Source organism: Ranitomeya imitator, chromosome 7 (assembly GCF_032444005.1).
Source record: "Ranitomeya imitator isolate aRanImi1 chromosome 7, aRanImi1.pri, whole genome shotgun sequence".
Classification (NCBI taxonomy): domain Eukaryota; kingdom Metazoa; phylum Chordata; class Amphibia; order Anura; family Dendrobatidae; genus Ranitomeya; species Ranitomeya imitator.
In genome coordinates, this window is record NC_091288.1 from 202,981,872 (window position 1) to 203,007,749 (window position 25,878).

Sequence of the window (25,878 nt, forward strand, 5' to 3'; positions counted from 1 at the left end):
TGCTATTGCTTAGGTATATTTTTTTTTCCATAAAGTCTTGGATATACCCTTTAAATTTAAGCCTTTTAGAGATAATTTCATCTTCTACTTGCTTAACTGTTCACAATAGCAGTAGTTTTGAACAGGGGTGCCAAACTTTTACATGCCACTGTATATACAACAGAGCTGGTTGTACTTGCACTTTGCATGCAGCAGTGTTGTGTATATGTGCACAATGCAGCGTATACCTAATGTGCATGCTGTAAAGTTATATTTGTATAATACACATGCTGCTGAGAAACCCTAGCAATAAATCTATTGCCTCTCGATTAACCCCATTGCTCTGCTGTCCATCCTGTGTATCTGATCTAATACTGGAGATACCTGGATGCTGAGGTAAGAAGATGCTGCTCACACTGCTATCCACCCTGTCTATCTGACCTAATATTGGAGATACCAGGATGCTGAGGTAAGAAGATGCTGCTCACACTGTTGTCCACCCTGTCTAACTGATCTAATTCCTGAGATACTAGCGGTGCTGAGGTAAGAAGACGCTGCTCACACTGCTATCCACCCTGTCTACCTGACCTAATGTTAGAGATATCAGGATGCTGAGGTAAGAAGACGCTGCTCACACTGCTGTCCACCCTGTCTACCTGATCTAATACTGGAGATACTAGGGGTGCTGAGGTAAGAAGACGCTGCTCACACTGCTGTCCACCCAGTCTACCTGATCTAATACTGGAGATACTAGGGGTGCTGAGGTAAGAAGACGCTGCTCACACTGCTGTCCACCCAGTCTACCTGATCTAATACTGGAGATACTAGGGGTGCTGAGGTAAGAAGACGCTGCTCACACTGCTGTCCACCCAGTCTACCTGATCTAATACTGGAGATACTTGGGGTGCTGAGGTAAGAAGATGCTGCTCACACTGCCATCCACCCTGTCTACCTGATCTAGTACTGGAGATACTAGGGGTGCTGAGGTAAGAAGACGCTGCTCACACTGCTATCCACCCTGTCTACCTGATCTAATACTGGAGATACTAGGGGTGCTGAGGTAAGATGCTGCTCACACTGCTATCCACCCTATCTACCTGATCTAATACAGGAGATACCAGGGTGCTGAGGTAAGAAGACGCTGCTCACACTGCTATCCACCCTGTCTACCTGATCTAATACTGGAGATACCAGGATGCTGAGGTAAGAAGACGCTGCTCACACTGCTGTCCACCCGGTCTACCTGACTTAATGTTAGAGATATCAGGATGCTGAGGTAAGAAGACACTGCTCACACTGCTGTCCACCCAGTCTACCTGATCTAATACTGGAGATACTAGGGGTGCTGAGGTAAGAAGACGCTGCTCACACTGCTGTCCACCCTGTCTACCTGATCTAGTACTGGAGATACTTGGGGTGCTGAGGTAAGAAGATGCTGCTCACACTGCTGTCCACCCTTTCTACCTGATCTAGTACTGGAGATACTAGAGGTGCTGAGGTAAGAAGACGCTGCTCACACTGCTGTCCACCCTGTCTACCTGACCTAATATTGGAGTTACCATGGTGCTGAGGTAAGAAGACACTGCTCACACTGCTATCCACCTTGTCTACCTGATCTAGTACTGGAGATACCAGGGTGCTGAGGTAAGAAGACGCTGCTCACACTGCTGTACACCCTGTCATCTGATCTAATAATATCAGTATGAAAGCCCCCACATAGTGTGATGGGGCACAAACTCTCCCAGACACAGGTATTTAATAATATATTCATAAAGAATTTTTAATTTATGGAGAATTCTTATTAACAGAAGTGTGAACAGTGCCTGTATAGTGCTACAATATTACATTTCTTGTCATTTGGCATATATTATAATATATTTAATAAAGAAAAAGTCTGTCCGGATTGACTTCTGCCCTAGTGCTGTTACAATTTATATAATAGCAGATGTTTGCAGAAAGGTTCTTGTACTCATCCGTGCTAAGCCCTAACTAGAGCCTGTTTGTTCAGCCAGCAAATGATCCTTTTACACTCACACCATTTCCTGTACTTCCACGCTCCTATTTAAAACCATGTTCCTGTGATCTCTACACATCACCCCATGCACAAAAAACTTCCCGGACAACAATGCCGCCATCAGGTAATGAGAAGAATAGGGACGTCATATCCAGAATTAGCCAGTGGGTCGTCGCCATCTAGAAATCTGAGTGTTGACAATATAAGCAATAATCAATGTGTTACTTACCATAGACATCCCTAAAGACAGCTAGTAATGGGGAAACAACTGAGCATGTGCCGTAGAGGAAGGGACATATGAAGAGCCATGACTATCCTACCCTGGTGACTTCAACGTATGCACTCACACACAGCATGTGCCGATATATAACATTTCCTTACTATTAGACTGGACAATTGGAGCACAAGGAAACATCATTGGTATCGGAAAACACCTACTTGATTCAATCACAGGTACTAAATCAATGTGTAGGTGTAGAAAGAATAGTTATAGTACAATGTCAATGCATATACAAACACCTATATACTTGTATTACTACATGATTAGTACATCATGTTCATTAGGACTGCATGTTAACAACTGCTGTGCCACCCTGTAGAGAGGGACACAGTGCTATCAAAACGGTCTTATCGTGGTAAGGTGACTCTGGATAAAATGGTGTTTACAGACCACCGGCATGCGAAAGTCCCGCTACCCCGACGCGCGTTTTGCCACGTTTAGCTTCTTCCTGCAAGCGTCCTTCTACACCTACACATTGATTTAACCACGTAGATGTTTTCTGATACCAATGGTGTTTCCTTGTGCCCCATGTTACAGACTTCTCTGTTTTACACATCAATATAGTTGTAAAGGGTTTTTTGGACATTAGCTGAAATGCTTATGTACTTTTCTATTTAAACTTTTATAGAGCCAACAACACTGCTGACATGGCTGCACAGTGATGGACTATAAGCTCTTCGCTTTTGTGGGCCATATTCATATAAGCTGTGTCCAATACACATTATTAATGAGTTGGGAGCCCCCTTTCTCTTATTCAGTGTCTATTTCGAAATTATAATCAGCTTGTTTATGTACCTGTTTCAAGAAATTTTTTATCCATGTGTCTTAATATAATTCGCTAATAAGCTTTTCAATGTTTTATTATGACATAGATCTCTTCTGCTTAGTTCATTGAATATTTTTATGGACATAGTAAACTTTAAGTATGTTACACTGCCTTCTTGCAGTCGCCACTAGAGGGAGCTCACCGCATACTGTTTTATTGCGTTTATTGCATCAAAAGTTTACGATTATCTCCTGAGCTCCCCCTAGTGGTGACTATAGGCAGACAGGATTTTACTCATGTCCTTGCAGAGGATTTGGAGCTCTATTTCTGAAAATAAAGATAACTGTGACTGCACTAAAGCTATGTTATAAAATTAATCAGCACAGAGTTTTAATTCTGTTTAGATAAAAAATGTGTTAAAGTTGGACATTCAATTGGTATAGTCCTCAACTCTTTTCTATTGTTTTCTTGAAGACCACACCCAGTTGGCTCAAAATAATAGATATATTTACAAGGAAGAAGAGGCCATATCTCAGGAACGGAGAGACACAGGAACAAATAGTAACGCCAGATTCAGGAGAATAGCTACAATTACATCAGGTAAAAGAATACATATTTATAGCAAGTGTCAGGTTCACTTCATATGCCCAAAATAAAGAGGGCAATTAGTTTGCTAATAAAAAATTGGATGATGTTCCCTTACAATCATATAATGCAGTCAACTTGCAGTCACCACTAGAGGGAGCTCACTGCATACAGATTTATTATTGAGTCCTATGAATAAACAGTTTGCAATAAGCTCCTATGCTCCCCCTAGTGGTGACTGCAGAAAGACAGAAACAAATAATTAATACTGCAATATAGATATATTATGAACTTAACAAGCAGGTAATTTTAGTCCCATTAATTAAAAAAAAATTGAGTTAAAGGGGTATATTCACGAAAAATATAATGGAGACCCCATATAAGCAAAGATCGGGGCTTGTATTGTATTTGAGCCGCCTATGTCCGTCATTCCTGGAGCTGAATGCAGGAGACAGCTGAATGCACGATGAAATGTATCCCAGTGTGGAGAAAGCCATCACTAGCAAGAACCTGAGCTTTCCAGGACCCGGCTAAGCTGCTCCGATCATATGGAGCTTTAAATAGAAGCACACTGGTGAGTCAATGCGGATCCGTGAGTGCCCAGAGCGGGGCTCACTATAGGAAGTGTCCTGGTATTATACCCCTGTTTCTGGATTTACAAGTAATTTAGTTTTTTTCAATGACTGAGATTAGTCCCGCTATCTGCAGGTATCAGTGCCGCCTCCTGAGCGCCCGTCGGTCCACCATTACTCCGCTCCAGGAGTCGCTGGAATCCTGACCCAGCGCAGCGCTAAAGTAAATATTGATAGACAGCAATGCGCGGCTTTCATAACTGAGTGTAACGGAGAGCTCTCATTACATTACTGTCAGATATAGATATAAATAGAGGCACACATGAACATGGACCGATATAGACAGCATTAAGGTTAGCACAAAAAAAAAATAGAAGTGAAACCCAAATTTCTCTTTTTTGCCTTGTGTGAATAGTTCAAAGTGAAAAAAACACTTCAATGTTATAAAGTTCTGCAAAAATGGGTCTATTGTTTTCTTTTTCTACAACAGCGCCATTTCTATCCATAAAATTGGAGGTCAGTCCCATCCAAGTCAGATGCAATACCAAACACAGCCCCTGCACAAAAGTGGTGCTGTGCCTCAAACAAAAAGGGAGGCAAGTTCTTAAAATCTACCTGGCATCATCCTTTCCAAAATCTAAAACTGGTCAGCAAAAATTTACTAATGAGATTGAGCTTTGCAGCCACATGTAAATTAGCATGCTAGTGTATTGGGGGAGTGTCAATGTATCTCAAGTGCAGCAGCACACCCTCTATGCACTTCCAGGGTAATTTGCATGTGTTTTTAAAGCTCGATTACCCAGCACAGGCACATCCGATTATTGCAGAAATTGTGTAATTTGTATTGTTTTTCTATGATCTCTCTCTTCGGCCACATCACTAGTTTTATTAGTTTAATCCTCCTGATGGGTTTCCTTTAAAGGGGTTTTCCAACCTCATGAAATTCACTTACAGGGAACTGTAGGCACGGGATTGCAGTAGGTTGGGGAGGTGAATGGTACAATTGATTTATTGATTTTTTTTACACCATTGTGAGCTACTTTAAAAAACGTAGATATCATCATTTACCATCATCTTTTTTCCTCTTTTTTAATTGTCTGAATAGCATTATATATTCAGAAACTTGTAGGTCTCATGTACAAGGCATAATACTGCCCACATTGTATTGGGGGTCTTGTTCTCTGGAGAATTGGTTACCATACGTGGTCTATAGAAGCTCTACAGCTCCACGGTACAGACCCATAGAAACCATATAGGCTTACCATAGGATGTAGGAAAACCCTCTAGAAGCCCTTAATTAAAACATATCCTCTACCACAGATCATGAAGATGGGTCCTGCACTCCTCAAATGAATGAAGCAGTGATCATGCCTGTGCACAGATGCTCCACTCATTGTCTATGGGGTTGACAAAGACAGCCATGAGCAATTTTATCTATCTCATTCAATTCCATAGATAATGGAGTGGCAGCGATAATTACAGCAATTTGATACTCATCACCTATCTTGTGGAGAGGTGACAAGTTGTATGTTATGAAATTCTGTTTTTGGTAGCTCCTAAAAGGGCTTCTGCGGATAGGCATTGCACAAGCCATCCCGCTTAGCAGGTCAAAGGGTAACTCTGGTCTTCACTCTTTAATCCATAGAAGATCTGAACTTACGCATGGCCTCCTGGGTCAAGTCCACGGAGTGGCTGCTGGCTGGTGGAGCAAGCTGGCAGAGAGAAGTTGAGGTCAAAATCAGGGACAGAATTGTGAGGCATGTAAATAGAAAAAAAAGGGCTAGTCACAGCAACAAACCAGGGTAGAATAAGCTATAAGTAGCTGCTGAGGGTTAAATAGGGACTGGACCTGGCCAAGACTCACAACGGAAAGCCGATTACAACAAATAAACCTGTAGCAAGATAGAGACTTCCTATCTGGGCAGAACCATAAGTCCCAGCCAGACTATTGTAAAACAGAACTACGCCGGCATCCTCCAGCACCAGCTGCAGTGAAAGCGCAGAGATTGCAGGAGAGAGTTCAGACATGGGCATAGTATTGTAATTGTAGAACAAGCCCTTTAAAAGCTCACATATTCTGCAATGGTGGTCACCGATATAGGAACTCGTGCGGTTTGTAGTCAACCGAATCTCATACATCCTGCAAAACACACTAAAGACAGCGGCGGGATACCGTAATTATTACTACTGACATAAAGCGCCTCATTGGAATATAGAAATAGAAGATTTGCTGGAAAACCAGAATGGCCGTACGGAATAGCCGATCACCACTTTGTTTACATGAGCAAAAATAAGAAGCGTCTCTGGTTACAGTAACAAGGCTCCAGTGTATCACCGAGAGGAGCTGAAGTATTTTATCTATTTTGGAGAAGACGCCACCTTCCTGACCAGAACGTTCTGCGGACCATCACTTTCTCTCTAAACGTTTACAATGACTCTTCCAATAAATGTTTACATACGTCCACCGCATGCAGGAAGCAGGATCCCGACTCCAATAATATGAAGACAAATATTTGGAAATGTATTGAAATGTTAGGACACATCTCTTATTGTTGGCACTGCTGCATGGGCTCTGTGTAAAGGCTGCACAACGCGAACCACAAATATTTCTTCTAAGATTCACTTCCATGAAAAAACACAAAACACCAAGGTTCTTGTTAAAGTTCAGAGAGCTAAAAATGGCAAATACTCCTGACTAGTAAGCGATATATGTGACTAAGAATATGGTGGCATCTGAGAAAACATCCAAGAGATAAAAAGGGATTGTCTGGCAACACAGAAGCTGATGAACACTAATGTGCCTGCCAGGATGTGTGCACGAAGACCAGGTATAATGGACCCGTCCCGGAAGGTGTGTGCAGATAAAGGTCACTAACCTTCTCAGGTGGAAGTGAGTGGCGCAGATTCCCCCCCTTTAAGGTGACCATACAAATAAGAAGAACCTCAAATGGACTTGGTAAGTGTGATAACTTTCCCAACAGCAGATTTTGTGGAAAGAATGATTAGGCATGTTGGATTTCAACATGCCTGATTCTTCTTTTTCTTATTCAAGATAAACTGACTCCAGAGGTGTGAGCCAAGCATGAGTGTGGGGGAGGGATTACTGACCGCCACCTCTCCTGAACCCAATTATTTAGAATTAAATTTTGTTTTACGATCTGAAAATAAATAAAAAATACAGAACATTTTGTTGACAACATTTCGGAAAATGCAAGAGTTTTCATCACTTCTTTACAAGAAAGGACTGGGATCTGGCCATGAAGTCAGGATGGAGATCTGCAGCAGGCAATCCTGGGCCACGGTCCCCCCGAGTGATCCTGCACAGGGGGCTCATTTGTGACTGTGCTACCCAACGGCCCACCTAACCCCTGCTCAAAGTGAGGTGGTCCATGATATCCATCATGGACTGATCGAACCAGAAAATGATGTCACAGGTCTGGGCTTAACAAGATCTGGAGCAGCGATTGAGCGCTGCTTCTACACACAATATACATATTTCCATATCTACTCACCTGGACACGTTCGCGTTGGCTCTGACCTTCACATGGCAAAGGATATTTGGTAATCTATCGGGCACCAGCACTCGGATCTGGTCTACGGCACTGCACAGCTTCAGATATCCCAAATACAGGCCAGGGGGCAAAGCTTGGCTGCTTCTTCTGTGATAAGCCAACTTGTCCTAGAGTGTACAGAGACGTCGCCAAGTACACCAAGGGTTAATGAAAATCGGAAAACTATTGATCACAGCATCGCAGAGGCTGTCATACATAGTCAAGTGCAAGAACTAAACTTATGCAACAGCTCATCATAAAGCACATTATTTTTTTTTCTCTATAACATTCCCCAGAAATCGTGAGTTATGAAGTTTATTAGTAGTGATGAGTGAATATACTCGTTACTCGAGATTTCTCGAGCGCGCTCGGGGGTCCTCCGAGTATTTTTTAGTGCTCGGAGATTTAGATTCCTCACCTCAGCTGAATGATTTACATCTGTTAGCCAGCATAAGCACATGTGAGGATTCCCTAGCAACCAGGCAACCCCCACATGTACTTATGCTGGCTAACAGATGTAAATCATTCAGCTGCGGCGATGAAAACTAAATCTCCGAGCACTAAAAAATACTCAGAAGTCACCCGAGCGTGTTCGAGAAATCTCGAGTAACGAGTATATTCGCTCATCACTATTTATAAGCTCCTGGTTACACGGTTACAGAATACAAACAAACCCTGTTTAGTTGTCTCCTTTTGCCCGAGGGCAAATTCACCATACCCAGCATAGGTACTAGCCACCCAAGGGTCATGGAAAGAAAAGCAGCCTTCTGATCTAGGTGGCAAACCCTGGCGCAATATATACCTCACAGCTATGTCTTCTGCAGGCGACACTTCCATCTGACCTGGCTGCTTCTTACTAACGTGCAGTAAACTACAGCATCAGATGTGAGATGGTGGGAAGAGACTTGCAGGATCCAGACCATCAGCCATATCGGTAACCTGTGGCCACTGGACAAGAGCCACCAAAATGCCTCTTACCTCCCCGGCATCTGCTCTTCTTTTGATTAGCCGGCCTGGCATCATGTCACATTTGTCATGCCGGGAATATGAAGTCACCCCAGGCGGGTAATCAAAAGAAGAGGTGACTCTTAGGACTCCTGTCTAGATGCCACAGATTACCGACGTGGCCAGTGGACTGCATCTTGCTAAATCGATTCCCACCAACTCTACTTTAAAGCAGAAACATAAAACTGTAGTACTACGGTAATTATTTTTTGTAAAACATTTTTTATAAAGTTTCTTTTTTTTTTTTTTAGATCCGCCAACGCAGTTAACAGAAAATAAAGGGCAAGTGCATATAACAGGGATAAATATTGATTGCATGTATTGATTTCCTCTGCTGTAAATGCGGAGCTGGATTCGCCTCTTGGACGGATACATTTCTGCATTTGGAGTGACAGGTCGGATCAGAACACATTCCTGGAGGTAACACACCTCGCTCACTTCCTTCCTCCAACTACTGTAAGCTGAGAAGGTCAACTCACATGCAGTGTCATCAGCAGGACGTCCAGGGCGCTGGGCTCCTCCGGGGATGAGACGGACTTCCTGTGAGTCTGCAGTTTGCACACGGGCATCCAGCGTACGTTCTCCAACGTTTGGCTCAGCTTCACCTCCTTCAGAGTCACAATCAGAATATTTCCCTGTTTATCTTTAATCGTCTCAAAGAACACTTGTCCCAGGTCCTGGAATCCTAAAAGACCCTGGAGAAGGGGAGCAAAGGCTCACAATGACACACAGTAACACCTGATCTGTCAGATCTGCAGCAGCTGAGGACTATGAGCGGATTCATTGCCATCCTGCTAGTCCTGACATTTTTCTCATCGCCATTGGAATTGAAAGGGTTTTTCAGGTTTTAGGATAATAAAGCTCAATCGCTGGATAACAAAAAGTTCTGGAACTTTCTAATATCCTTTATATTTCACATGATTACTTTTTTTTCCAAGATCTCTGCTTTCTATGAATGAAAGTAATATTGTGGAACACCATATAGACCTTATTTACAGACCTTGCTTAAAGGCAAGCATTACACCCTGCATAGGCGAGCATTACACCCTGCATAGGCAAGCACTGCATCCAGTGTAGGTCAGCCTTGCGGCCAGACTAAGGAGGCACTGCATACAAGGTAGGGGGCACTGCACCTGGCGTAGGCCAACACTAAAGATGCGTGAACCCCTGGATGTTCTGGCTTGGCCGAACATTTAAAAAAAAAAAAAAAGTTAGGTTCAGGTACCAGATTAGTAACAAAACCCGGATCCCATTCACTTGAATAGGGGGCCCGAACATCCAGTGTTTGCCACGCTGTCATGTGCATGAGAGGGAGGCAAACACTGCCTCTGATCGACAGTAAAATCATTACCGCCAGTCAGAGAGCTGAGCAGCTGTGACCGGAGGTAAAAACTTTTCTTCCGGTCACTGGCATAGGACTGGTGTGACTACTACTCCCATCAGCTTATGCTTGCTGCTGCTATTGCCAGCGAGAACAGGCGCGGATGATAGGAGTATTCATCAGCCGATGCCTGCGCTCTAAATAAATTATAAAAAAAAAAAACAGCATGGGTTCCCCTGTATTACTGATATCCAGCCAGGCAATACTGACAGATGCGGGCTGCAACCTTCAGGTGTCAGCGTTAGCAAAACTGGTTATCAAGAATAGAGGGGTCCCCACGCCGTTTTTTTTTTGTTTGTTTTCAATATTTAGTAAATAATGAAAAAACAAAGTTGTGGGGTCCCACACATTTTTGACAACCAGCCAAGCTAAAGCAGAAAGCTTTAGTGGTAAGTGGCCTTGGCTCACCTACGTAGTGCACGGTCCTCACCTACACTGTACATGCTTCTCACCTATGCTGTACATCGTGCTCACCTACGCTGTAAACCGTGCTCACCTATGTTGGACGCAATGCTTGCCAGTAAGCAAGGACTGTAAATACGGCATAGATGATGTTCAGCAACTTTGCTTTCATTCATTGAGAGCAAACATTTACATAAATCTGGAAGAGGCTGCATTCATATCCAGTGCAGGGAATCATCTGGGAGCTAAATGGCTCCAGGGTAATTGCCTGCGGACATTGTACAGATGTTGGGTGTGACAAGTGCGGCTTCATAACAATAATAGTAGTATCCGCGGTATAATCAGGACAAGGATCACAAATTGGAGACTGGAATCAGCTTAAAGAAGAAAAATATAAAGCTCCGACTCCCCGACAATATGGAGCCGCCTGTGATTCGGGGTAAACGGCGACTTCAGCTTTTTTGAGATTTTTACCAGGTCAATTGCAACTTTGTATCCCATAGACAAACTTTGAATCCTTTGGCAATAGCAGGGACTCCAAGCCACATTGGATCCTCGTCTAAATGAATACCGTGTCCCTGAACTCATCGCTCTAATCATGGACGGTGACAGGTTGACACTCGGCTTCTTACCTGCATCTGTGACACGGCTAGCAGCATTTTAAAGCGGGTTTGGAGAATGCAAGAGCAGGAGGATTGTGACACCGTGACGCACTGTCGTAGCCACAAGATGTCGTCCCACATACAGGACACCTAGAGAGGGGAAGCAATGCAGGGTCTTTAGTATTGGGGAACCATTTACCACTGCCACACGTGGCCACAGATCTCACCTTAGTGAACCACAGGAAGTCCTGCATGAGGAGGCAGGAGTAGGAGTCGTCTATCTCCACCACCGGGATCTGGTCTTCATGGGTCACTAGAATATTGTCATCCTTATAAAATATGGATGCCAAATACAGACCCCTGGAAATGGAACAGAAACATCTCAAATAAAGGGAACCTGTAGGCAGGAGGCTACAGAGCAGGACGAGCTGATCAGGTGGGAAACGTTTCAGTAAAGCTTGCAATGTATTCATTGAATAGGACCGCCCACTTGGCTCATACACATACAAACACCAGGGATTTCAGTGATTGCCTGCAGTCATACAGTGAAGACTAACAACCCCTGATGTTTACATGCTAGTAGTGATTGACAGCTCTGCATGGACAGTCATACAAGGAAGACTGACAGAGAGCTGTCAGTCACTGGTAGGACCGCCCACTGGACTTAATGAACACAATACCAGTTATACTGAATCTTTTCCTATAAACGTATATATCATTCTGCCCAGTTTCTACTTCTCTGGTCCGTGCAGATTCCCTACACTTTTGGCTTGTTGTTAATTCAACCCCTACATTGTTGTGTTCCAGCCACGACCTATTCTATGATCAGGCACTACCCTCTGTAGACCCCAAATTTTGCTCCACTGTCCAGCTCGGAGCTATATGTTGGGACGTATGCTGTACTGCCGATGGACACCACAAAACAGCACTGGAATGCACCGTTCGGTAACATCAAACAGGCGACGGACCAGCCGTGGTGTCCCCTTGTACAATACCTCCTGAGGCCTTTTAGAAACTTGCTGCTCGGATGGAAAAGATGTTTCAAGCTTTTCGACACCGAATGTTTTCTGCTCTGTGGCTGGTTCTTGAATGGCTCTGTAACAGAAATGATATCTGAATATAAGATATAACAGTAATACAATGAAAGACCAGCTTATCCAAGCTCTCTTAAGACCACTGCTCAATGTCGTATTGTCAGGCACCAGGCAGTATAGACAGTCTCTCACACATGGCTATGTACGTTATTGATTTGCCTATATAGATGGCATCTTACCGTGGCACACACAATGCTGGTGACCGGTCTTCACCTGACTGAGCAGAAGATCTAGGGCTTCTGCCTGGCCCCTTCTTCTCGGTGGCCGACTATCGTACTCGCGCCAATCTAGAGAACAGCAATGGGAAAATATTGATGTATTCATTTCTCGGCCCAGGCTGTCACATATATATGTTCTTTATATCTATTTATACCCTTCAACAATTATATGTATTGGGGGATACATGATAAAGTAATTTTGCAAATAGAAACACATAGGCATGCATACAAGCTGCAGCCACAAAATGGAAGAACACATGTAATACCAGCATGGCAGGTAATCGTAGAACCTGTCACATCCAGAAATGCAATTTATCTGCAGATATAGTGGTAATGTGTGAGAAGATAAGAGTTTAAATCCTGAGTTGCCAGATTACTGGAGAAGAAAATATGTTTTATTCTCCCTGTAGCTGCTCACTTTCAGTCATCGGAACAGGGCAGGGAGAACCTTCAATCATCTCTCAGCTGTGATCACTCCCTGGCACTTTGATTGACAGCCTTCTCTGCAGACACACTGCACACATATGCTGCACAGCAGGCTGTCTGTCAAGATGTCAGGGAGCGATTACAGCTCATTCACGGTAGTATAGTTCGTGGTGACTGGAAGCAAGCGGCTGCAGGGAGAATCTACTATATAATTGTCTAAGGGTCACTTCCGTCTGTCTGTCTTTTTTTCACGGATATTCATTGGTTGCGGCCTCTGTCTGTCATGGAATCCAAGTCGCTGATTGGTCGTGGCAAAACGCCCACGACCATTGCCACGACCAATCAGCGATGGGCGCAGTCCGGCGGCAACATGGCCGCTCCTTCCTCCCCACAGTCAGCATCCGCTCCATACTCCCCTCCAGTCACCACTCACACAGGGTTAATTCCAAGACCTCCTTCTCTCCTCCACACTTATTCGCTCCTCATCCAATCGCCTCCAAGACTTCTCCCGAATATCCCCCATCCTCTGGAACTCTCTGCCCCAACACGTCCGACTATCAACCACAGTCGGATCCTTCAGACGGAACCTGAAAACTCCTCTCTTCAGGAAAGCCTTCAGCCTGCACTGACACCGCTGCTGCCTCATCACTATCGAAGCTACCGCCTCACCAACACCGGAGCTACCGCCTCACCAACACCGGAGCTACCGCCTCACCAACACCGGAGCTCCTGCAACCCTCAACCTACTGTCTCCTTCCCCATAATCCTGTAGAATGTAAGCCCGCAAGGGCAGGGTCCTCGCCCCTCTGTATCAGTCCGTCATTGTTAGTTTGTTTACTGTATGTGATATTTGTAACTTGTATGTAACCCCTTCTCATGTACAGCACCATGGAATCAATGGTGCTATATAAATAAATAATAATTCCAGTGGTAATGGACCACGTTATGCCGCGGTGTAACGCACTCCATTAACGCTGCTATTAACCCTGTGTGACCAACTTTTTACTATTGATGCTGTCTATGCAGCATCAATAGTAAAAAGATCTAATGTTAAAAATATAAAAAAAAAATGAAAAATCATCATATACTCACCTTCCGGCGCCTTTCCCGCTCCTCATGACGCTCCAATGACCAGTCCATGCTTTGCGATCTCACGAGATGATGACGTAGCGGTCTTGGGAGACCGCAATGCACTCTTGAGACCGGAGCGCGCGAGGAGCATCTGTAAAAGCTTCCTGGATTCAGGGGCCAACGGAGGGTGATATATAACTATTTTTTATTTTAATTCTTTTTTTTTTTAACAGGGATATGATGCCCACATTGCTATATACTACGTGAGCTGTGCAATATACTATGTGGCTGGGCAATGTACTACGCGGCCTGTGCAATATACTACGCAGGCTGGGCAATATACTACGCCGGCTGTGCAAAATACTACGAGCGCTGGGCAATATACTACCTGACTGGGCAATATACTACGTGGCTGGGCAATATACTACCTGACTGGGCAATATACTACGTGTCTGGGCAATATACTACGTGGCTGGGCAATATACTATGCGGGCTGTGCAATATACTATGCGGGCTGTGCAATATACTATGTGACTGGGCAATATACTACGTGGCTGGGCAATATACTACGTGGCTGGGCAATATACTACGTGGCTGGGCAATATACTACGTGACTGGGCAATATACTACGTGGCTGGGCAATATACTACGTGGCTGGGCAATATACTACGTGACTGCAATATACTACGTGGCTGGGCAATATACTACGTGGCTGGGCAATATACTACGTGGCTGGGCAATATACTACGTGGCTGGGCAATATACTACGTGACTGGGCAATATACTACCTGACTGGGCAATATACTACGTGGCTGGGCAATATACTACCTGACTGGGCAATATACTACGTGACTGGGCAATATACTACGTGGCTGGGCAATATACTGCCTGACTGGGCAATATACTGCCTGACTGGGCAATATACTACGTGTCTGGGCAATATACTATGCGGGCTGTGCAATATACTAAGTGACTGGGCAATATACTACATGGCTGGGCAATATACTACATGGCTGGGCAATATACTACGTAGCTGGGCAATATACTACATGGCTGGGCAATATACTACATGGCTGGGCAATATACTACCTGGCTGGGCAATATACTACCTGGCTGGGCAATATACTATGTGGCTGTGCAAAATACTACGTGACTGGGCAATATACTACGTGGTTGGGCAATATACTACGTAGCTGGGCAATATACTACATGGCTGGGCAACATACTACCTGGCTGGGCAATATACTATGTGGCTGTGCAAAATACTACGTGACTGGGCAATATACTACGTGGTTGGGCAATATACTACGTGGGCTGTGCAATATACTACGTGGACATGCATATTCTAGAATTCCCCATGCATTAGAATCGGGCCACCATCTAGTAAAACATAATTTTCCCCATGTAGATGCGCTTCCTGTAAGCCGGATACACAGGACTTACGGTAAATGCTGTTCATCTGCAGGAAATAGAGGTTCTGGACATGATAGGTTCCCTTTAAATATGCCCAAACACTGAATTTGCCCCCAGAAATCTTAGCTTCTAGGACCACATAAGAGAGGGAGAAGAGAAGCCACACAACTGAGGCAAAGTGAGAGGACAGAGTATCCTTCATGGATGGGAGATCTGAACCTGCAGATCCACAAGCAGACTAGCCAAAAAATAAAAGGAATATGGCTGAAACTACAGCGCGGCTTCTCCCTCCTCGGTACATCGGTGCATATAGGATTCCATCTTTTTCCATGACAATAGTCCATTGCGCTTCTAACCCCATTTTGTCAGACAAGGTACATACCATAGTGATTATACATTTCTACAGCTATTTATACTGGTCTCTCTAGAAGCGATATAGAAGAATAATACCATGTATCCGAGGTGCTGTGAGAATGTGATACACTTACTGGATGGGATGGCAAACGCTGGGAGCGATGTCTGCGGAGACCCCCAACCTTTCATGTTATATGCAGACACCTGGACATAATATCTTGTGCCCTGTGAACAATCATATATATTAGAAGGACGCACGCTTCATGCACATATACACATGTAGGGTCACATGTGCCACGTACGGCATCGTATTGCCCAGCAGAACCAGTAAGAAGCCACAGGAGACATTTGGATCCATCCTCTGTGATCGCCGGCCATGTGCTCAGTCTCTTTGCCTGGTGACCCACTGTCGCCGGCCCGGCTAGCCCCACATTTCTGTCCGGATTACCAGCGCAGTTCTTCTACTTCCATCCCTGACCACAATCTCATGATCTCGGATTGGATACGATTACGGTCGGAGGACAGTGTTTAGCCATTAGTTTGGTTACAGATCAGGACTGCCCATTTCCAGTACGTGTGTCCTTGGCATAATGTTTTTCTCCATCTTATCCTCATCTGAGAGAATCGGATCAGAGTTTGATCACAGTTTGATCAGAGTGTGATTTGTATAATCAACCCAATTCTGTCGGATGAGAGAATACAGGGTCATCTGCACCTGCCCTCACATACAGTCGTTAAATTTATTCCTACATTTCCAGGAGGAATAACAGAGGAACAGTGCAGGAATCACATGTGGAGGATATCAGCTGCCTCTATGATTGTCATTGAGCTCCAGTACTGTCCGCAGTCCGCTCCTATGTAATGTGAGCCAGGAATTAATGGAATTGTGTTGTGTAACGCACGCCAACATCCGGAATGTCACACCTGCCTTATCACAGCTGAGAAACGTTTCAGTGTTAATCTCTGCAGTCTGATGTGTATGGGGGGGCTCAGGATCCCAGTGTAGGCACGTTAGTCTGATGTGTATGAGGGCTCAGGATCCCAGTGTAGGCACATTAGTCTGATGTGTATGGGGGCTCAGGATCCCAGTGTAGGCACGTTATTAGTCTGGTGTGTATGGGGGCTCAGGATCCCAGTGTAGGCACATTAGTCTGATGTGTATGGGGGCTCAGGATCCCAGTGTAGGCACGTTATTAGTCTGGTGTGTATGGGGGCTCAGGATCCCAGTGTAGGCACATTAGTCTGGTGTGTATGGGGGGCTCAGGATCCCAGTGTAGGCACATTAGTCTGGTGTGTATGGGGGGCTCAGGATCCCAGTGTAGGCACATTAGTCTGATGTGTATGGGGGGCTCAGGATCCCAGTGTAGGCACGTTATTAGTCTGGTGTGTATGGGGGCTCAGGATCCCAGTGTAGGCACATTAGTCTGGTGTGTATGGGGGGCTCAGGATCCCAGTGTAGGCACGTTATTAGTCTGGTGTGTATGGGGGGCTCAGGATCCCAGTGTAGGCACATTAGTCTGGTGTGTATGGGGGGCTCAGGATCCCAGTGTAGGCACATTAGTCTGATGTGTATGGGGGGCTCAGGATCCCAGTGTAGGCACGTTAGTCTGATGTGTATGGGGGCTCAGGATCCCAGTGTAGGCACATTAGTCTGATGTGTATGGGGGGCTCAGGATCCCAGTGTAGGCACGTTAGTCTGATGTGTATGGGGTGGCTCAGGATCCCAGTGTAGGCACATTAGTCTGATGTGTATGGGGGGCTCAGGATCCCAGTGTAGGCACATTAGTCTGACGTGTATGGGGGCTCAGAATCTCAGTGTAGGCACGTTATTAGTCTGATGTATATGGGGGGCTCAGGATCTCAGTGTAGGCACATTAGTCTGATGTGTATGGGGGGGCTCAGGATCCCAGTGTAGGCACTTTATTAGTCTGACGTGTATGGGGGGCTCAGGATCCCAGTGTAGGCCCGTTAATCTGATGTGCATGGGGGGCTCAGGATCCCAGTGTAGGCACGTTATTAGTCTGATGTATATGGGGGCTCAGGATCTCAGTGTAGGCACATTAGTCTGACGTGTATGGGGGCTCAGGATCTCAGTGTAGGCACGTTATTAGTCTGATGTGTATGGGGGGCTCAGGATGCCAGTGTAGGCACGTTATTAGTCTAATGTATATGGGGGGCTCAGGATCCCAGTGTAGGCACATTAGTCTGACGTGTATGGGGGCTCAGGATCTCAGTGTAGGCACGTTATTAGTCTGATGTGTATGGGGGGCTCAGGATCCCAGTGTAGGCACGTTATTAGTCTAATGTATATGGGGGGCTCAGGATCCCAGTGTAGGCACATTAGTCTGACGTGTATGGGGGCTCAGGATCTCAGTGTAGGCACGTTATTAGTCTGATGTGTATGGGGGCTCAGGATCCCAGTGTAGGCAAGTTATTAGTCTAATGTATATGGGGGGCTCAGGATCCCAGTGTAGGCACATTAGTCTGACGTGTATGGGGGCTCAGGATCCCAGTGTAGGCACATTAGTCTGATGTGTATGGAGACTCAGGATCCCAGTGTAGGCACGTTATTAGTCTGATGTATATGGGGGGCTCAGGATCTCAGTGTAGGCACATTAGTCTGATGTGTATGGGGGGGCTCAGGATCCCAGTGTAGGCACTTTATTAGTCTGATGTATATAGGGGGCTCAGGATCCCAGTGTAGGCACATTAGTCTGATGTGTATGGGGGCTCAGGATCTCAGTGTAGGCACGTTATTAGTCTGGTGTGTATGGGGGCTCAGGATCCCAGTGTAGGCCCGTTAATCTGATGTGCATGGGGGGGCTCAGGATCCCAGTGCAGGCACAATGCTGAACTGGCCGTAGTGGTTTGGGGAATCATGGCTGGGAATGCAGATACAGCTGTCATGCCAGTTCTCAGAGAGATATAACAGCAGGGCTCACCGCCCCCGACCAGCCTGTGACCTTGTTCACTGTAGGGGTTGAGCCCCAGAGATAGAGAAGGTGACGGACTGGAGTCACAGCTCCTGTTCTCCAATTAGCTATGGAGCTGGTGAGAGGGTTTTGATCTGAGTAGGTGGCGGGAGGCCAAGTCCTGATTTATTATGAGCGTTGGGATAAAGGGTGGGAGGAATGACAGATACTTGTAGGAGACGCCTGAATCAAGGACCTAATATTATCTGTACATGGAAGGGGATAGGGAATTTGCAAGAGACGTAATTAGGAATTTGATCATTATTTCCCAGGCCCAGAAACTTGCTTTGCAAATGTGCATTCACCTGCTGCATTGTCTATGACCCATCTGCTCCACCACAGTCTAGCCAGGAGAAGGCTGCGCCACCAGACAAGGCGGCTCTGCCAAAGATACGCTGGGCCGTTCATTATCACCAGTATAATGGCTACGGCTTAGGGGAAGACTTATACCCTCCATGCACAGGAAAAAAAACAATAGCCTTTCATTAACACACAGGGTATGCAGCTGTTGCAAAACTACAACTCCCAGCATAGCACGTAAGAAGTTGTGGTTTTACAAATGCTGGCGAGTCTCCACTTGGGGAACCGTCTACTAAAATAGTCTTTGAAAATGAAGAAATATTCTCACCATTCACATTTTCTAGCAGTCAGTGAATGGAAACAGATTCGGGGGATTAAAACTCAACATCTGATGAGCTTGTTACAATGTATCACTCTCTTAGGTAACGTTCACATTAGCGTTATGCTAGTTTGCGTCGGGCAACGCAGCGGCGACGCATGCGTCATGCGCCCCTATATTTAACATGGGGGACGCATGCGTTTTTTTTTGTTGCATTGTGCGACGCATGCGTCTTTTTTGCCGCAAGCGTCGGACCAAGAAAACGCAACAAGTTGCATTTTTCTTGCGTCCAAATTTCGGCAAAAAGCGACGCATGCGTCGCAAAACGCAGCGTTTTTGCGTGCGTTTTTGCGCGTTTTTGCGTGCGTTGCGTCGCCGACGCAGCGGCGCACAACGCTAATGTGAACGTAGCCGTACACACTGATACAAAACTGCAGCTGTGTTAACTGGAAAAAAAAATCAGAATGGGCTTCCAGGCTTGAAAGTGTGAATGGAAACCTTTTTTTTATTATGACAGCAGACAGGGTTTTTGGAAATGGTGATGATTTAAAACAAAAAAGTAGAAAACTTCTGTAAATATCTTCGGGATAAAACACACATTTTGTTTCATCATATATTCAGTGTAGCTGTGCAAAAAATTCTTACTGAAACAAGACCCCGGATGTTGAACTGTAAGTTTCTCAGCTTCTCAATGACGACTTCTCCCACGTTGGGAGAGAACGAGGATGACAAACTCCATTCCACTATAAAACAACAAAAAAAAAATATATATACACAGTATCTACAAACCACCGGCACCAACTACCACCATCCTACACCAACTGGTATTGACCAGTAAAACACTCTAGACCACCAGGGATATAAACGGGATATTCCCATCTTCATAGAGAAGTGTAAAAACAAATACTTTTGCAATTTACCGTTTGTTAAAATTTGCAGACATTCTTGAGATATGAATGCTTTTCTTTTGTTTACAGCTTGTTGCCTAGGTGACCGACCACTGTTACTGTCTAGAAGCGTTAGTCGAACATGCAAAATGCAAAATGCTTGTAAGCGCTGCTTTGAAGCCGGCCAGGATCACTGGAGTGAAGCTTTAATATTATTTTCTTACGCTATTTTAGCGTGTAAATAAGGAGTGACTGCTCCGTTTTGCTCATTACCTTTGTATTTTGTAACAACGGCAGAGTTGACGCTCAGCGGCTCCTGAAATGTAACTCGCAGGGTGGTGCTGCTGGTGACAGCCAGGCGTACATTGGTCGGGGGGTCTGGCGCACCTACAAAACAGCACAGAAGATGCACATTATGCTTCCTATGTATAATGGGTTAATAAGCGCTAAATATTTTACATAGTCAAACGTCCCTTATATTTCAATTTTTAAGATTTCTGCTTGATGTCATTGAATGGAAATATTGATCCGAGATCAAGCGTACATTTAACAGTGCATGACAGAGGCATAAGGGGGTGTGAACGAGGTACGCAGGTGGCGTGGAGGGAGCCCAGCGTGCCGCGATCAATCACCTCCAGGAAGGATGACCATAGAAGTAGGACTTACGCGCATGCTCAAATCCAGCTTTCATGCGTTTGTAGAGCCGGTATCTCCATTCCCACGATTTCAGCTGCTTTTCTTTCTCTGAACAATCAACATTGGGGGCTTCATTGACCACTTGAGCAGTGAGGTCGTTCACCCTTTGCTCCGCCTCCCGGACTAGTGTAGACAGGTGGAGTGATCGGCTTTCCAAGCTCAAGACTATAGAGGGACAGAGAGACTATAGTTAAATGCGTGCTGTGAAAATGAAAAAACAAATGGGTCAGCAGCATCTTTCCAGAAAGGGTGCCACTCTGGCCAATAGGATGTGCCTGTTATTACAGCTCTGACAAAGGACATATTTAGCGAGGGCGAGCGACACTGTGCACAGCGGACATCTGCCTATACTCACAGTGTGGACTTTCCTTGGCTCCCGCCTGCAGTAGTGTCTTAGCGATTGGAGCGTTATTGGTCATAATGGCGATATCCAGCGGCAGGAGGCCCTCGCTATTTGGAGTGTTGAGGTCCAGCTCCTCCACACTGTATTGCTTCAATAGTTCCTGCACCCGGTCGAGATCTTGCATTTCAACTGCCTCAAAGAGAGCAGCGTTCCCCTGAAACTGCAAAATAAAACAATTTCTATATATAATCAACTAATATTAGGTGACCTGAAAAGGCAGCAGATGAAAGAGACACATAGATCAGCATGGGAGCTGTATACACAAAACGGTAGAACATTTTCAAGCAAGACTATAGATGAAAATTACTTTTAATTTCTTATTTTGCATTCACTGGATCAGCCAGAAAAAAATAATTTGGGGGTCATATACTCTGGACGTACAAGACATGACTTCCTCAACCTCTCCTTTTCATTCCGCGCTGCCAGGCTGCCTTCGTCAAAAGATGTGTAGTTGACTCTGAACTTGCCAGACAGGTTTCTGTAGAGTCTCTTGGCAGCATTGGGCGATGAGGGGCCTGACGGCTTCTTGGGCTGTCCCATCTGGAGGTCCCTCATCTGCTGCGTCATTTTTGGTGGGGAAGACCTAAGTCGGAGAGAGAAAAAGAGTCAGATCAAGCTCTGCACTCCAGGACTGACCCTTTAAGACGGAAATGACAACTAAAAGACTTGTATAATTTACCATGTGTCACTTATTACCTGCCATTAAACGGCAGGTTCACCACTGAGTCTTTTTAGATTTTTATCAATAAATGGGGATCACAAGGGAACAACACTGATTTCGGAAATTAAGGGGCCACAGTGACCCAAGAACGTGTTGGGAAGGTTCTCATACTTCTGTATGTCACTGCAGACCTTCACTAATGACGTCTTCCCAGTCTGGCACCAAAATACAAAGCAAGAATTTAGGATGCGTGCACATGATGCAGATTTTCCGCAGCAAAATCCACATGTACTACATGCAAAATGTGATGCAGATTTGTGCTGAATTTCACCTTCTACATTGCAAAAGATAAAATCAGCAGAAAATAAATCATATCCTGCGGATTCCAGAATCCTCACCACAGCTCAATTTATGCATGGGGTATAGAGGAGACTAGCTCATCTATGTAGCTGCTACTAAATTTTGCTGCAGAATTTCCGCATGCAAATCTGCATTGAAAATCCGCCCCAGCTATGCATGGTGTGCATTTATCCCAAGCAAACCCACTTATTACCACTTTGAGTGTTTGGTTTTTGGCAGCACCTTTTTTTTATCCTCCCAGTCACTGAAGCTGTAATGATGGTCCCTTTATTGTTCAGTCTTGGGGTTAGCTTGGCACATTATCTATGACTGCAGGGGTTCAGGCTGCCCCCTGTATCCATCCTGTTTTTTGTATTTTGATTGACTTCTGTAAATAAACACAAGCCCTGCACGAAACAAACCAGTGAGTCTGTGCATAGAGAGCTGACCTACAGTATAAAATCAGAATAAACTGCAGGGTACAAAGTCGCCATGCAAACTTAAAGGGGACCTGTCACTTGCCATAAATATGTAATTTTTTCACCGAGTGTAAATGCCGCTGTTCTCCTGAATCCGGCGTTGCTTTTCTTTTGTTCATGCTCTTCTCCATTCCTGAGATATGGCCCCTTCTTTACTGCACATAAATCTAGTCTTTTTATCCATCTGGGAGTGGTTTTCAAGAACACGCCCATGAAGAAGAGTTGAGGAGTACACCCATTTGGCTAAAATGGCTACAATTACATAAAAGGAATAGGAGGCCATATCTCATGAACAGAGAGGCGCAGGAAAAAAAGAAAAACACTGCCGGATTCAGGAGAACAGCGACATTTACACTGCTGCAACAACATGACAGATTTAAGGCAAATGACCCGTCCCCTTTAAAGTACGATCATTTGTACATGGAGGCGCTTGGCTGCATTTTAACTTTTGTTTAAGAAACCCTATTTACGGAGCGCAGGAAGAGAGCGGCCTTGCGAGGGATTTGTTTCACAAACTTGAGACAGATGTATACACAGTCAGGAAATTCTTTGTCCGTGTGGCGCAGGGAGATGACCTCATGAACACATTTATTACACGGCAGTGTCACAACACGTCTCATTCTCCCCAGAAGTGTTATGGTAAGCCTGGCACCCCTTCATCGGATACCCCTATGCCATTTACAGTAGCAGGCTTTTAATCTGTTCACCGTCTTTGTGCCAGACTAGGTGCGGAGCGCTCTCTCAGACTGTCTCTGTGGGGGGAGCTAATAAGTCAAACATATCCCAACAAGAACTGGCGTCCCCCGTGCAAGAATTCGCTCTGGAGACGGTGCCACTTCAAACCATTTAAATACGGCACTGGGGGGAGACGGGTGAGAATTCCTCCGGCTGTCTCCATAGGAATCGGGCCTATAATGTGGCCGGGCTGCCCGTCTAGGGGCCCTGCCTGCCGCTGAAGAATATAGCAGGCTGCCACTTATAAGCCATCACCCCGGTGGCCCCGGCCGCGGGTCTGCACTATATAAAGTGCCCAATAATGCAGGTTTACATGGACCATGCTAATTGTGGCAGCCATACACAGTCTGGGGAACAGGTGGCTAGTAATCTGGCTAATTGCTGTATATTTTTATGCTTAGATTGCCTTTCTATGGCGGCAGAGCTCCGATCATTCTCCCTCTCAAACACGGGCCGCTGTCCTGTTGTATGGCCGGCTATATCCCGCAGCCCTCCCTTCTCTTCCCACGTGGCCAGTACAAGTTCATGCTAAATATGGCTACTTTCGATCTCCAGGGTGAAACTTGAACCTCGGCACCAGGCTGACTGGAATCGGCACAGGGTCGGGGTTACGAGGACCACACATTTCGCTGCCTATACACCCCCCGGCCCAGCTTGTAGCTCTCTGGGCCTCCTCAGTACTTGCAAGGGCTTTTTCCATTACAATAGGTAATTCTATAGCTCAAATATATATATATATATATATATATATATATATATATATATATATATATATATATATATATATATATATAAAATTAAATTTTGGATGCCATTCATGACGCAGGACCGAGGGGTATACCGCAGAAAATGGCTGCCAGGCCTCGTTACAAGGCCACATGGCGCTAGTATACACAGGAGAGCATGTGTAATGTTATCAGTATTACACTGCAGGGTCAGACGATTTCTACACTTTGTGCTTCATTTTTTACATTTCAAGCTCTCTGCTTCCTTCAGTGAATGGAGGGAGTCCACATTTACATGTAGGTGTAAGAACCGTCACTAATCACGTCTGACCAATGTCCACGTCTCACTACACTAACGAGAATCGCTCTGATCGCTGACAGTAAGCAGGGAGCTGGAAAATGGAGGCAAACTGAAACGTCCATACAACGTCTATAGAAGAACGTCTACAGTCGGTTCTTCCTTGTCCCCATGACAACACTTCCTGTCGTGTCCTGCAGCAGATCAATGACCCTTTCTCAGCTGTAGATCATCAGGAATGCTTTCACTAACCCCTACACTGGTGTAGACCACCAGGGAGGATTACAACCCTCCCCACATAGCTCTAGCCCACCAGGAATGCTTTCACTAACCCCTACACTAGTCTACACCACCAGGGATGTTTACATTAGCCCCTCAACTGCTCTAGACCACCAAGAATGCTTACATCCCCTTCCCCCAGCTCTAGACCACCAGGGATGTTTACACCATCCTCCCACTGCTCTAGACCACCAATAAAGCTTACACCCCATCTCTCACTGCTCCAGACCACCAGGGATGTCTATATCAACCCTTTCAATGCTCCAGACCTCCAAGAATGCTTACCCCCCCCCCCCCCACACAGCTCTAGACCACCAAGAAGGCTTACACCCCTCCCCCACACACTGCTGTAGACCACCAAGAAGGCTTATACCCCTCCCCCACACACTGCTGTAGACCACCAGGAGGGCTTACACCCCTCCCCCACACACTGCTGTAGACCACCAGGAGGGCTTACACCCCTCCCCCACACACTGCTGTAGACCACCAAGAAGGCTTACCCACCTCCCCCACACACTGCTGTAGACCACCAGGAAGGCTTACACCCCTCCCCCACACACTGCTGTAGACCACCAAGAAGGCTTACACCCCTCCCCCACACACTGCTGTAGACCACCAAGAAGGCTTACCCACCTCCCCCACACACTGCTGTAGACCACCAGGAAGGCTTACACCCCTCCCCCACACACTGCTGTAGACCACCAAGAAGGCTTACACCTCTCCCCCACACACTGCTGTAGACCACCAAGAAGGCTTACACCCCTCCCCCACACACTGCTGTAGACCACCAGGAAGGCTTACACCCTCCTCCACACACTGCTGTAGACCACCAAGAAGGCTTACACCCCTCCCCCACACACTGCTGTAGACCACCAGGAAGGCTTACACCCCTCCCCCACACACTGCTGTAGACCACCAAGAAGGCTTACCCACCTCCCCCACACACTGCTGTAGACCACCAGGAAGGCTTACACCCCTCCCCCACACACTGCTGTAGACCACCAGGAAGGCTTACACCCCTCCCCCACACACTGCTGTAGACCACCAAGAAGGCTTACACCCCTCCCCCACA

General features: G+C 45.7%; 1 protein-coding gene across 3 annotated transcripts in view; it reads right to left on the reverse strand.

The window, feature by feature from the left end:
• LOC138645258 (ankyrin repeat and fibronectin type-III domain-containing protein 1-like) overlaps positions 1-25,878 on the reverse strand; it is a 238,878-nt gene that overhangs the window by 39,627 nt on the left and 173,373 nt on the right. For all 3 annotated transcript variants that reach the window (XM_069734422.1, XM_069734424.1, XM_069734423.1), the window contains 12 exons: positions 21,672-21,873; positions 21,243-21,450; positions 20,858-21,052; positions 20,465-20,578; positions 19,950-20,047; positions 15,848-15,938; positions 12,411-12,518; positions 12,133-12,232; positions 11,365-11,497; positions 11,168-11,287; positions 9,232-9,447; positions 7,709-7,875 (listed from right to left, as the gene is read on the reverse strand). In XM_069734422.1, the coding sequence (XP_069590523.1) occupies positions 7,709-7,875; positions 9,232-9,447; positions 11,168-11,287; positions 11,365-11,497; positions 12,133-12,232; positions 12,411-12,518; positions 15,848-15,938; positions 19,950-20,047; positions 20,465-20,578; positions 20,858-21,052; positions 21,243-21,450; positions 21,672-21,873 (1,752 nt within the window). The remainder of the gene's footprint in view (positions 1-7,708; positions 7,876-9,231; positions 9,448-11,167; positions 11,288-11,364; positions 11,498-12,132; positions 12,233-12,410; positions 12,519-15,847; positions 15,939-19,949; positions 20,048-20,464; positions 20,579-20,857; positions 21,053-21,242; positions 21,451-21,671; positions 21,874-25,878) is intronic.